This window comes from Lolium perenne, chromosome 7 (assembly GCF_019359855.2).
Source record: "Lolium perenne isolate Kyuss_39 chromosome 7, Kyuss_2.0, whole genome shotgun sequence".
In the NCBI taxonomy this organism is placed as follows: domain Eukaryota; kingdom Viridiplantae; phylum Streptophyta; class Magnoliopsida; order Poales; family Poaceae; genus Lolium; species Lolium perenne.
The window spans coordinates 173690822-173705856 of NC_067250.2; the positions used below are offsets into that span (position 1 = coordinate 173690822).

Below are 15035 nucleotides of genomic sequence, written 5' to 3' on the forward strand. Positions count from 1 at the left end.
AGGAGGGTGACTATGTGATGCTCGGCCCTCGCAGATGACGTTGATTTGTGTACCCGGGCCATGTAGTATATTCATTTTAGAAAAATAGGAAATAGTAAAAAGGTACATATATATCATGCAGCTGATTTTCATAAAATCAGTATAAAGAGATATTAAATGAAACAATTTTTGCAAGAAAATAGAAATATATTGTTTATACATTCCTTAACCTATACAATTTGGTATATATCAATGATCAAAGGCGTGCATCAAAGATAGTGTAAAATAAAAACTCACTTATATTTTAGTACGGATGGAACAATTGATGGATAAGGAATGGTAATAGATCGAAGCATATAGGCCTGTCGAGATTCCGTGGTTCAGAATTAGGACAGTGATCAAAAGCATGCGTTAAAGACAATCTCCATCACTCCCGTCGATGTGCATTTTGCACTTTGGTCCCTTGCAAATTGGAGAATTAACCCATAGTCCTTTACCTCACTTTGGTGCGAGACAAGAGCTAGGGTTCCGCCGCAAACAATCCCTTTCTCTTCCTCCCGGGCGGCCGCCGCCAGACTCCATTGTACCACAACGTGCGCCGGCGCCACCACCTTCATCGCGCGGCCGTACGTGCGGGAGGCCGTCCGAGTTGCGTCAGTGCCCCGGGGAAGGGTCACAGCCGCCATACCAGACCGAGGAGAAGTGGCTCCATGGGAACGACGCCGTAGGCAGCCCCTACGCATCCTCAGTCTGCGCCCGCACCGGCGAAATCTGCCGCTGCGGCATAGACCATACCGAGGAGGAGGTCTTCAATGCAGGGCCACGGGTACCCATCCCCATCGCTCCTCCTCCTCCTCCACATCGTTGTAAGCATCCCAGGCACCCGAAAATATGCATCTTCCCCGAGCTGAAGCCGGTGGCCACCGCTCAGGCTTGCTGCTGCTGCCGGCTAGAAACGGCCACCAAGCTCTAGGGCCATTTTCACGTTGCCACCGGCGACCTCGTCTGCATCCACCGGCCCGCTTGCTGTGGAGCTGAGGACCCCGTTTCCATCGCTTTTGTCTCCTCCCTTATTTGGTGTGCTCTAGATCGGCCAAGAGCTGGGATTAATCCCGCTAAATAATCTGCTACATTAAAGATCAGTAACAATATTTAGGGCGCGGCCCTTCAGTATCTCGCGGACTGATTCATGGAGGCGGAACACTGCTTAATCTTATTAGTAGTTCTGAAGCAAAATCTAAAAGCAAACTATGGTCATGTACAAAAATAATTTTCGGGTTGCTTTGTGTCACTGTAAGGCGATACGTACACTGAATCATACTTTTATGAAATCACAACTTCAGGGATTCAAACAATTGCAAGCTCGCATTGGTGAATCAATACACACGACCAAGCCATGGTGATCAGATGTATCACGAGTTGCTGACAATTTTTGCTGCGTGGAGTGAGCTTTTCTCCGTGCCAATCATGCATCAAAGTTATAGCACAACTCGCTGACACATCCCTGTATTGTAAAAGTAGTTTGCTCTTCTGGTGATGGTTGAGGTCAGTAGTTTGCTCCCTGGATTGTAAAAGTAGTTGTCTTACCTGTACTGTATCATGCAAGAATCAGTTTAATCTAATGCAAGCGAAAGTGAGGAGTATTATGTTCTCTACTTAAAGAAGAATGTTTGGTTGAACAAATTTTAAGTTACCGTTTCCCCTTTTGGATATGCTCGGATGGGGCAACCAATCCAATTTTTTATTTTCGAAATGGGGATCAGCCCCTGTCTCTGCATCGGTTAGATGCATGCAGCCTTTATTTCTAACCAATCCAATTTTAAACTGATGATGAACTAACCTTACCTATACTTCTGGGAGATGTTGTGATAAGAATTGCAGTAGTGTTGTCCTGACTTCTTAACTTTAATATTTTATTGAATATCAATCTTTGTATCCATGCTAATTATGGAAGACAATGAACTGTGTAAAAGCAATTGGTGTAGGCCTTGTAAAAGCAATCTATGCAGATAACAATGTTGTTGTCTATTTTGTAAAGCAGGTTTGGCTATCTGACCTTGTATAAATTATTTCGAAATTTATTGTTTCGGCATTAGCTTACTACCACATTATTTGTCCTGTAAAGATTGAAGATATTAAGGTCTGAAATGCATTTTACCGTGTTTGCAATGTGAATCCAGCTATATGTGATATATTCTTGGCAGTTATTTAGCTAGCCAGTCTATTTTCAACAGTATAAACAGGCAAACAACAATAACTACACTATAGTGCCATATTTTATTTTTATTTTTGGCTGAATATTATGTTCCCGGAGATTTAATGTTACTTTCTTCCAGGATTAGAAAAGTATCCAAGCACATATCCAATGCATTGTCAACTGTATAATCAACAAGGATCATAAACACACAGAGTCAATACAGCCTATACAGCCTATTCACACTCTACAGTGAAAAAGCTACAGAGGCATCAAATCCAACAAATGTTGGTCACTGTAATCCTAGACAAATGTTGAACACAAATGCTGATCAAAATTCATGTAGCTTGTTCACTTGACAATTTATTTTCATAGAAATTGCAACATTTCTGCAATAATGATCAAGTTTCTGAAATATAGGGAAGTCTGAATCCATGTACCTTCTTATTCTCCAGAGAGAAGAAGAAGCACGCGCGAGCATGGGCGACACTTATGATGGGTTTTTGTCACCGGAGGAGCTACGGTAACGAGCTGGTGCTGCCGGCGAGACCGCGATAGTCAAGCGAATGAGATGGTGAGACCGCGAGAGTCAAGACGGCGAGCCGGGGAGCAGGTCTTCCCCTCCCTGCTGCCTCTGGCCGCGGTGGAGAGGCATGGCACAGGTTCCTCTGGCGATGGTTCCCTGCTAACCAGGCATGTGAATGAGGTATTAGAAAAACATGGAACTGAGCTGATTTATTTTGTGTAGGTACATAACTTTAGGCCTACTTGAACCTCAACTTTTCTATTGAAGGAAGTACATCACTTCATTCAGGTATTCCCAAAAGGTTGGGACAAACCTACTGTTGTGATATTCCCACTATTTAGGCAATGACAGATGTATATGTGGTTCTAATTTGTCTATTCATCATGTTCTAATTCCGTCGATATGAGTGTTGCAGCTCTAATTGTATTTTGTTCAAGCATCCTAAGGGCATACAATTTATTGCAGAAAACTCTTCGATTGCAGAGAAGAATATTTTGGAACACATGTCAAAGAAGAATATATACTCATATTGTCACAGGTATACATTGAATTATTTCTCTATACTTGACTAAGATGATTAAGGTTTACTCATATTGTCAAATTTATTATTGAGAACATTGATGCTAGTACGCAGTCGACGTGCCCGTTGGGAACCCCAAGAGGAAGGTGTGATGCGTACAGCGGCAAGTTTTCCCTCAGTAAGAAACCAAGGTTTATCGAACCAGTAGGAGCCAAGAAGCACGTTGAAGGTTGATGGCGGCGGAGTGTAGTGCGGCGCAACACCAGGGATTCTGGCGTCAACGTGGAACCTGCACAACACAACCAAAGTACTTTGTCCCAACGTATCAGTGAGGTTGTCAATCTCACCGGCTTGCTGTAACAAAGAATTAGATGTATAGTGTGGATGATGATGTTTGCAGAGAACAGTAGAATAGACCGGGGTCCACAGTTCACTAGAGGTGTCTCTCCCATAAGAATAAGCATGTTGGGTGAACAAATTACAGTTGGGCAATTGACAAATAGAGAGGGCATGACCATGCATATACATGTTATGATGAGTAGTGTGAGATTTAATTGGGCATTACGACAAAGTACATAGACCGCTATCCAGCATGCATCTATACCTAAAAAGTCCACCTTCAGGTTATCATCCGAACCCCCTCCAGTATTAAGTTGCAAACAACAGACAATTGCATTAAGTATGGTGCGTAATGTAATCAATAAATATATCCTTAGACATAGCATTGATGTTTTATCCCTAGTGGCAACAGCACATCCACAACCTTAGAACTTTCTGTCACTGTCCCAGATTTAATGGAGGCATGAACCCACTATCGTGCATAAATACTCCCTCTTGGAGTTACAAGCAAAAACTTGGCCAGAGCCTCTACTAGCAACGGAGAGCATGCAAGATCATAAACAACACATAGATGATAGATTGATAATCAATATAACATAGCATTCACTATTCATCGGATCCCAACAAACGCAACATATAGTATTACAGATAGATGATTTTGATCATGTTAGGCAGCTCACAAGATCCAACAATGATAGCACAATTAGGAGAATACGACCATCTAGCTACTGCTATGGACCCATAGTCCAGGGGTGAACTACTCACACATCACTCCGGAGGCGACCATGGCGGTGAAGAGTCCTCCGGGAGATGATTCCCCTCTCCGACAGGGTGCCGGAGGCGATCTCCTGAATCCCCCGAGATGGGATTGGCGGCGGCGATGTCTCTAGAAGGTTTTCCGTATCGTGGCTCTCGGTACTGGAACTATTATCCACGAAGGCTTCTTATAGGCGAAGAGGTAGGTTTAGGGGCGACGCGAGGGGCCCACACAGTAGGCCGGCGCGGCCAGGGCCTGGGCCGCGCCGCCCTAGCGTGGCGTCGCCTCGTTGCCCCACTTCGTATCTCCCCCGGTGTTCTGGAAGCTTCGTGGAAAAATAAGATCCTGGGCGTTGATTTCGTCCAATTTCGAGAATATTTCCTTACTAGGATTTCTGAAACCAAAAATAGCAGAAAACAGTAACTGGCTCTTCGGCATCTCGTTAATAGGTTAGTGCCGGAAAATGCATAAATATGACATAAAGTATGTATAAAACATGTAGGTATTGTCATAAAACAAGCATGGAACATAAGAAATTATCGATACGTTGGAGACGTATCAAACATGTACCTTCTTTAGAGACTAATAAGTACCAGAAGCAACTACACTGCAATGTTGCACCATGATTACTGACAGATGACTAATTTTTTTGGTCTGAAGATAAAGTTTTCTCCTTTTCCTTTTGTGTTTAGTAATTTTCTCCTTTTCCTTTTGTGTTTAGAAATTTCTCCTTAGTGTTTCCATTTTTTGTTTCTCTTTTAACTTTTTCCAGCTTACACGTAGGTTCTGGAAGATGTTTGTTACACTTAAATGTCATGTACTGCATTGTTCCGTGAATCTAAATCTGTCACGATTTAGATCATGGCTTAATTTGTTTGACACTTGAATATTGTACCTTTTCTACTCATGATGCTTCATTTTTCAGTTTGTTTCATAATGTTTCATATGGCAACTGCGGAGGTAGAATTGGCGTACGATATATATAAGAAAAAAAAATCGTTTTTTAGATCCTCGGCTCAAGGGCATTCATGTTTCTTCGAGGTTTTTTCGTAAATAAGAGATTATGTTCTTAGAAGTCTCACTCTGATGCTCTTAAACACTGCTACACCTTATAGAGATTCATTGTTTCTCAGTGAAAGACTTTGCAATTTTTCGGGCAATCTGATGTATCTTAGTTTTCCTAGTATAAAGATACACACTAATTAAGTGGTAAAGCAAAATAATAACATATGATATGCCATTTTTGTATTATTGAACTTGATATTCTGTACGGATTACACAAACACCAAACATAGTTGGATAATTAATTTTGTGTTTTGACAATAATTTGTCATGGTGCGCACATGTTGTCATAATGTCTACATGATATCATAGCAATAGCTACACAATTCATCATGATATTGTAACATTTTATTTCTAACAGTTTTACGTGGAGATGCTCATACCCTCATTCTACCGTACATATAAGAATAGGTTGTGTGTTAGGTTCTAATGTCGTGTGAGGTCCTATAGCAGTTATGTTGTCTGTTGCTTGATCTACTCGCTATTTTAGTGTTCCTTAACTGAGGTGCTCATCATGCTGGGTATACTCCTAATCTGGTTTGCTATTTGGTCATGCCTTGGATTGTCTGATCGGTCCTATTAGTCTGAACCTCCATAGACAAAACATCACTACATTTTTTTTTGGATGGTGCACTATAATGGTTCTCATCATGACCTTTTTTTAATCTTGATATGGTATTTTGTTTCTTATATATATCGTAGGGTAGAGAAAAGTCTTTGTTTGCACCCTTCTATTATATCGAAAGGTTGAATTTTCTCTTTGGCAGTTCAATGGTCTTATCTAAGCTCCTTAACGGGTATACATTTTTTCTAACTTCCTATTTCTATTTCCTTTTTCGTGCCAAGTCGTACCAATTATGATATCTCTTTGTTGAACTTTGAATTGGAGCAAGATGACACTATGTGGATATATACTGTGCAAACACATATTTATTGTATGATGTTCCATCTACTTTCAGTTTCATGAGACGATGTTCAATGAAAAAACACTTGTGGAGCAGCTGCAACACTTAGAACCATGCTATTATGGTGCTTCACTTTCGTCTTCTCTTTATATGTCTGTATCAATTTGTGTGCTGGACATTGTCTACTGACCGTATGGGAGCATGGCCGATTGCGCTGCTTTACGAATGGGCATGGATGGGAGGATGCTTTTAGTCAACTAGATGATACCCCGCGTGTTGCTGCGGAAACATGTTAAAAAAATACTCCCTCCGTTCCTAAATATAAGCCATATAGTTTTTGGCACGGAAATTAAAGAAAGCATATTTGAGAGAAAATTGCACCAGGTTTGGGCGGGATTAGCGCTAAACATTTAACATGAGGACTTTTCAAAAATTAATAAAACCAAATCAAATCCCTAAAAAAATTACATACAAGTGGTGTGTTGCACTAAAGCCTATATTCTGGAATATTTCACGAAAAACTATTTGGCTTGTATTCAGGAACAGAGGGAGTACATAAATAGGAGCTACAAAATGGATTTGATAATGCAAATGAAATGTAAGAGTGTTAGGATCTACTCTTCAAAACAGAAAAAATAAAGCATGTAGAAAAAGATGTATAAAATGTGAAAAACTTCTCGACGGTATTTTATTTAACTTCCCTTTCGGATAACTTTTGTCAATGTTGCTAATTCAAGTTAGCACAATTGTACACCCAAGCAATAGTATGAAGACAACATCCAAGAAAAATCAGTGTCCTCATATTGATCTAGTTTCCTCTAACCTATTCTATTGTATTATCAATCTGGTAAGGCATTGCCCCCAAAATGTTCCTCTGAAAAAAGGAGACACCCACGATAAGTGTTAGTATCAATGCAAGCTTGTCTATGAACAATATGAATTATCAATTGTAACTTACAAAATCTGTAGTGCATCCATAATCCAAAATATAAGATATGTAACCAATACGTCATAGTCGGGAGACATGTTCCTTTTATGATTAGAAAGTTAATTGCTCTTGCTCAAGCATATATTTAATCTGGAAAAAGGACAGTTATTCTTTCAGAAGTGTTCAGTAAATTTCCGCAAAAGAGTTGACTGAAAATGTATGTACAATAAATCCACCATGAAATGGGATGGATCACATGGCTATGTTCCAATGATATTTAACTAACCTTTGTTTGCTATCTGCATCCATCAGCTGTGTGAATTCCTGCAGTCAGAAGCAGCACATGGTTATGTTTCAATGGTTAGATTAAAAAGAAGTGAGTCGGCCATAAAGTGAATTAAGGAATTGGGGAACACACATAAACAATACCGAGTACATATCAAATTTTGCAAGATGGTTGCTTCACAATTCTAGCGAAAGGAATCCTGTACAACAAAGAACGAAATACCAAATTATAGCCAGGACATGATCAATCTGAAAAATAATATACTATCAAGCAACAGTGGTTTGGGGCTTGACAACCATGCATCTCCTTGCCATCGGCCTAGCGGTATCCAAGAAAGTCTGATGGAAAACTGGAAGGTAGAGAAGATGCAAGGATTACTTGCGGGCCATCAGATTTGAGGTCTCCGTCATCAGAATTGGGATCACCCCCTGCATGGAAGGTAATCTAACTTTCCATGTGGATGTCAGGTGGAGTGGTGGCTCCTAGCAGAGCAGTCAATTTAAAGGGTGACGATGACTGTTTGGCTGCCTCCATCAGTTTCTTCCGCGCAAGTTTCAGCCTCCGTCAGTTTCTTGTGTTTTACTCCGTATTTTGTTGGGGGATTATGGAGTTGAGCAGACATAGAAGACAATGTGGTGGTATATTGCTGGACCAGGGTACGTCGAGATATTGCTGCTCTCGGGTGGAGGCGTGGGATACAATAATCAGTAATCCATCAATGCCTTATGATTATTTGGGTTAGTGAAAGTGGCGAAGATTAATTGTGATAATGAATGGAGAAGATGAAGGACGTGCAATGCACATATGACTTGCTTGGAAAAAATACTGGATGGAACGGTGTCTGACCTGGCTTCTATTGTAACGTTTCATTAATTTTAGGTGAAATGCATGAAACTGAAGGCAGTTTTTTCTTTCCGATGACATGGCATATTTGCTTAGGTGGCAGTCTAGGATTGCTTGGTGGTGATTGATGAGGTGGATAGGTTGCATGTGAAGAGAAATGGGATCACCTATTAAGAATAGAAAGATAAAGAACTTATGTTACCCCAGACCAAGCTCAAGTATGGGGATAGAGTTGAAGTGAGGTTTTCTCCACATATTACCCGAGATAATTTACAAGTTGGCTACTACTCCTGAGTTTGTATATAATGAGACCGTGTGATAGTAACTTGTGCTGTAAATATGAGTTTCGATGCAATAAATTCAAGTTTGAATAAAATACTTGCACCTCCTGAGATTGTACAATGTTATTATACCTTCACTAAATTTTCGTAGAATGTACATACAAATTCCACCACCTAGGTACTATAATATACTTGTGGTTGTTACAATATTGTGTTTTTTTTATAGGCGGCATCGACAGCTTTACATACCTAATGAATAAATGCTTTGTTTTTTACCATTAAAACTTTACATCCATGTGATTAGTTTCACCTTGCAAAAAATATCATGTCCACTAATTTGAATTTAGTTCTAGAAATGGGCATGACCATTTTATGACCACGCTAGAAAAATTATCCTGCCAATACGATACTACCTTTTAGTTCACAAAGAGGACTAGCATTTTTTTAGATAAAATATAACTTCACCTAGATACTAGCTTATAGTTTATTTATATTTTCCACTGAAAAGGGACCATTTCAATCATTTCCTCATTTTCCCACATAACTTAGACAACCATTATTTTTAGCGGTATACTTATTGAATTATACTAGCAGCACTGAACATGAGAATAAAATAACTAGATGTGTCGTTACTTTCTATGCATATGATACTGAATTATACCTTATTATCAAATAATACTTTTTAAAAAGTAAAATTTAATAGTTTTTGAAATACTATGCTGATATCTCTTTTGTAGCACAAAGAAATTGAGGGATCACGGACATTAAACTACATGCTAATGAAAAATTAGCATCCGCACCACCGCTGGACGGAGTTTTTTTTACCCCAACCATTATTGAAGATCTGCTAAGCCCCTTTTATATGTTTGACACAGAAGGCTACAATCTAGGGTTGTCTTCAGATATTTGTTAATATGAAAGTATTGTTTGGACTAATTAGAGAAGTATTCTTTCAGTTATATCTGTGTTTGCAGCACCTATATTTTGTGAGACAATAATACATTCAAAAGAAGAGGTTGTTGAGTTGACAATTATGACGGCCTGGAATACAGTTGTGGGACTTACCGCGGAAGAGTAACAAAAAGGTCTAGAACTTGGAACCATGCAAATGCGCAATAATGTTATCTTATTATTGTGTTCGGTGTTATCATGTCATATTACATGATATCTCTAATTTGTTTTGAGTTCTCATAGTGAGTCGTGAATTATATATGTATACTGAGAAATAAAATTTGAGCGTCCATGGCAACGCACGGGCATTTGTACTAGTGCAAAATAAAACACACTTATATTTAAAGACAGAGTGAACAATAGCCTACATTGATCTAGCAGGCGTGAAGGAAGAGATTCCAGGCCGGACCTGTCGAGATCCGTGGTCCAAAATTAAGAACCGTACGAGCCCGTGTGGCCCATATCCCTGATGTCCAGTGAAGTAGGACTGTAGCGAGTTCGGCCCTGCCCGGCCCGTGATAATTTGAGGCCTTATTACCATGGTGGGGCTCTCACGAGCACGTACCCCCAAAAAAAAGCTCTCGTGAGCACGTGCACCGGTCAGGCGAGATTCGCACCCCACAGAAATTCCCCAGATCTCTCTCGCGCCAATGGCATCGGTAGACTCCGGCGAGGGGCAGGCAGCGCCGGCGCCGGCGCCGGCACCGGAACCCAGGGCCATTGTCACGCACGTCATCTTCGACATGGACGGGCTTCTCCTCGGTATCTACTTGCTCGCTTGCTTCTTGGCTTCCAGGCTGCTGGTTCTTGGGTTGTCGATAGCTTCCTGGATGGCTGGATTTGATAGCTTCTCGGGCATAGCTCGATTATTTCTCCCTTATTATCTGGGGATATTCGTTTGCCCAGTGCTCAATGTCATGGTGGTTTAACACTGATTGTGTTCCGTTTGGTGTGGACGGGTGCAGACACGGAGGGGTTCTACACGGAGGTGCAGGAGAAGATCCTCGCGAGGTACGGCAAGGTGTTCGACTGGTCCCTCAAGGCCAAGATGATGGGCAAGAAGGCCACGGAGTCGGCACGCATCTTTGTCGACGAGTGCGGCCTCACCGGCCTGCTCACTCCGGAGCAGTTCCTCGAGGAGCGCGAGAGCATGCTGCAGGAGCTCTTCCCCTCCTGCGTCATCCTGCCCGGTGAGAACGCCTTGCTTGCTTGTTTGTTTCTCCCCTTGCAATGATACTCGTGTGTTGTGTACTATGTGATGTGTCAAATTGCGTCACTTGTCCGGATTGATTGTAGGAGCACTATGTTACAGTTCGTTCATTGTGTTGATAGCTTGCTAGACCAAAAGTACACAAATGAAAGGAATTTGAGCTGTAGAAAGAACTTTCCAGGTTACTGTAATCAGCAGGTTGCTCTAAAAATACTGTAATCCGCAGCTGTAATTGCTTGTTTAATGTCACAGGACAGCAAAATAAGGAACTGGAAGTATCTATGGAATGGCTTGACAACTCACTTTGCGTGTACATCTGATTTAAATTTTAAAGCAGTATGTTATTACCCCTGTCTTAATTTTAGGGTTGAAAGGAACGGAAATTGAATGGAATTTGAGGGACTTAGTTCTGGTTGTTCTTTATTTCGTAACCATTTAGCATTAAAACCAATCTTCAGTTGATATAATCACAAGAACTTCAAGTTAATAATCAGATGTAATCACTAACTGAACAAACCAAAAGAATCTCTTTCCGTTGGAAGTGAAAAATCACTATTTGAACACCATTGGCTTAATGGATTTCTTTTATTTTTATTTTTAATGGCTTTCTTACTCACTGCTAAATTAGATGGGTCATTGTGGTTGTCTTTTCTTGTTTATTTGAACTGGTTTTGGCACATAAGTGACTTAGTATGTCTGGTTAAATATATGCATATGATATTTCTTATCGTGGGTACATGAAATCATTCATCTTGCAGGGGTGCTACGCTTGATTCATCATCTCCATGCGAACAAAATACCTATCTGTGTTGCGACAGGGTAATTTCTCTAAATTAATTATTTCACCTTCATTTTGTGCGCTTCGCTTTTTCTTCATTGATCTTAGTTCCTTACTAATTTTGACTCATGTAAAAAATGATTTGTTTTTACATCATGGTATCATCAGATCCCATAAACGTCATTTTGCACTGAAGACACAGAACCACCAGGAAATGTTTGCCCTGATGCATCACGTTGTCATGGGGGATGATCCAGAGGTGAAGGCTGGCAAGCCATCTCCTGATATTTTCCTTGCTGCCATGAGGAGGTTTGAGGTACTGTACTAGAATTATCATTGCAGAACTCTTGTAATCACTACTTCCTTCAAGACACTGTGCGACCTCTTTCTCGCCCTGATGCAGTTGCTTTGTATTTCATTTCTTAGGGTAATGTAGAACCCAGTAACTGCTTGGTATTTGAAGATGCACCATCAGGTGTAGGAGCAGCTAAGAATGCTGGAATGTAAGTGGCGACTACAGTTACATCTGCGCAAACAACTGCATTTTTGCTACAATGTAAAAACTGAAACTATTTGTTTATTTGCAGGTATGCGGTGATGGTCCCAGATCCGAGGCTGGATGTTTCATACCACAAACAAGCTGACCAAGTTCTCAGTTCCCTGTTGGATTTCAATCCGACCGAATGGGGGTTGCCACCTTTTACAGAGTAGCGAAATTCATTTTGGTGACTAGGTTGTTCAAGTGAGCACAAAATTTGCAGGGTAATTTAATTCGCAAAGCTAGAGTTGTGGTTAGGGTAAGTGGTAACCCTGGAGCATTCTTGCTGTGTATGATCTGGTGACAGTAAATTGATGCATACTTCAATAAAGAATTTCCCGTCAACATGTACATGATGTGTGTCTACTATTACAAAAAATTGGTTCGCATGTCATAAGGTTTCTGTATGATGCGCGTCGACAGAAGCTGCGGAAGGAGTTTGAGAATCTCGTGTTCAAGAACGGTGAGGCACTCGAGGATTTCTCCCTGCGGGTCTCGAGCATCGTCAGCGAACTGCAATTGCTGGGCGACGACATTGACGAGCTCAAGGAAGTGCAGAAATTCCTCCGTGTGGTTCCAGGGCAGTACGCAGAGATGGCGTGCTCGATCGAAACCCGACCATCAAGGAACTGACAGGGCGCATCGCTGCGTCTGAAGGACGCGGCGCACCAGAGGCTGATGCAGGTGGTCGCCTCCTAACAGAGAGGAGTGGCGAGCACGCTAGAAACGCGACACGAACAATGGCGTCGGCGGGAGTGGCTCCTCTGGTGGACAACATGGCGGAAAAAGGCCCGACCGCAACCGTGGCGGGAACAACAACGGAAGGGGGAAGGCGACCGCCGGTACTGACGCCAACGGGAACAAGGGCGCAGACGGTGACCGCGACAAGTGTCACTACTGCGGCATCGCACGACTGGGTGCGTGAATGTCCTAAGAAGAAGCGAGAGGAGGTGCACCATGCATAGGCTCAGGCCGCCGCCAACGACGCTGATCCAAGCCTTCTGATGGTCAGGGAGGTGTCCCTGACGGTGACAGCAAGCGCTGCGTCACCAACGGCATCAGCTGCTCACCTCGAGGCTGGTGACCACGTCTTCTTGAACGAAGAACGTTCGCGAGTCGTGCTCCGACGGAACCCCAGCGACGTTGACGCCACCTGGTACCTCGACACCGGTGCATCCAACCATATGACCGGTGACGCGGCTGCTTTCGCTGAGCTGGACAAAAGAGTGTCAAGCACCGTGAAGTTTGGGGGACGGCTCACTCGTGGCGATCCATGGACGTGGGACGGTTCTGTTCGCCATCTCTGGAGACGAACACCCCGCGCTGACGCAGGTATACTGGATCCCATGGCTCAAGAGCAACATCGTCTCCATCAGCCAACTCGACGAGATTGGGTGGCCAACCCTTGTCAAGGACGGTTTCATGACCGTGCGCGACCGGAAGCAGCGCATCGTTGCCAGAGTTCCGCGTGCACGAAGTCGCCTCTACATCATCCGGCTCGAGCTCGTCAAACCTGTGTGCCTTGCAGCGCACTCCACGGAGGATGCATGGCGCTGGCATGCAAGGTTCGGCCACCTGCACTTTGATGGGTTCGCAAGGCTGGCGCGACAGAACATGGTCCGCGGCCTCCCTCTCATCGAACAAGTCGAGCATGTGTGCGACGCCTGCTTGGTCGGGAAGCGGCATCGATCTCCATTTCCCCAGATGGCGATGTTCCGAGCCATGGAGCCGCTCAAAATGGTTCATGGCGACCTCTGTGGTCCAGTCACACCTGCAACTCCGGGAGGAAAGAAGTATTTCCTTCTTCTCGTTGATGACCATAGCAGGTTCATGTGGTTGGTCCTGTTGCAGAGCAAGGACGAGGCCACACAGGCTATTCGCCGGTTTCAGGCACGCGTGGAGCGCGAGACTGGGAAGAAGCTGCGGACGTTCAGGAGTGATCGCGGCGGCGAGTTCAACTCCAAGGACTTCGCCTCGTACCTCACCGACCTTGGTGTCCAGCAACATCTCACCGCACCGTACACACCTCAATAGAACGGCGTGGTGGAACGCCGAAACGAAACAGTGGTGGGCACGGCAAGATGCATGCTCAAGGCCATGGGCGTCCCAACGCAGTACTGGGGAGAAGCGGTGTCTACCGCCATCTTCCTCCTCAACCGCGCATACACAAGGAGCGTGTAGGGAAAGACGCCCTACGAAGCTTGGAGCGGGCGGAAGCCGAGCGTGGATTTCCTGCGTGTCTTCGGCTGCACCACTCATGCCAAGGATACGCATCCACACCTGAACAAGCTGGACGACAGGAGCAAGGCATTGGTGTTCTTCGGCTATGAACCAGGGAGCAAGGCATTGGTGTTCTCCGGCTATGAACCAGGGAGCAAGGCATATCGCTTGTATGATCCCGTCGGCAGACCCGTGCACGTATCGCACGATGTGGTCTTCGACGAGCACCGCCCCTGGAACTGGGAAGGCGTGGAGGAGACATCATCTGACATGTCTTTCGTCATCGGTCCACTCTCAGTGATATCTGGTGGGGCATTCCCACGAGCTGCCCCTACACCGCCCGCCAACACGCCTGCTCCTCCATCGCCAAGCTCCCCTGAGAGGAGCAACGCGCCCACACCACCAATGCCGGCCTCGCCCACGCCACCCATGCCAACATCAGGGAGTGCTGGCTCGAGTTGCTTGTCAGAAGCATCAACAAGTGGCTCTCAATCTGCAGGCACACCGGTGGTGTCTGGTGCATCGGCACCCCTGCACCCCATGCAGACACGGGGCCGAGACGGAATCGTTGTCCCCAACCGCCGTTACCTGGAAGAGGAGCCACATGAACCAGAGACACCGCTCACACCACAGTCACCAGAGATTGACGATGTCGACGAAGATCCTGACTATGAGCTGCACCTGGCATTCGGAGAAGAGCCTGGCTCCTTCACCGAAG

General features: G+C 43.8%; 1 protein-coding gene and 1 long non-coding RNA gene across 2 annotated transcripts; both read left to right on the plus strand.

Annotated features, from left to right (window-relative positions):
• Positions 1-1279: 1279 nt before the first annotated feature.
• On the plus strand, positions 1280-3307 carry LOC127301096 (uncharacterized). The gene is made up of 3 exons (XR_007851849.2): positions 1280-1524; positions 2629-2987; positions 3165-3307. It is a non-coding gene; the product is annotated as an uncharacterized lncRNA (long non-coding RNA).
• A 6858-nt stretch (positions 3308-10165) lies between these two features.
• LOC127301097 ((DL)-glycerol-3-phosphatase 2) lies at positions 10166-12442 on the plus strand. The gene is made up of 6 exons (XM_051331309.2): positions 10166-10333; positions 10537-10761; positions 11540-11600; positions 11728-11875; positions 11986-12062; positions 12147-12442. Exons 1-6 carry the CDS (start codon positions 10222-10224, stop codon positions 12268-12270), a joined length of 747 nt encoding a protein of 248 aa, XP_051187269.1. The 5' UTR covers positions 10166-10221; the 3' UTR covers positions 12271-12442.
• The last annotated feature ends 2593 nt before the right edge of the window (positions 12443-15035 follow it).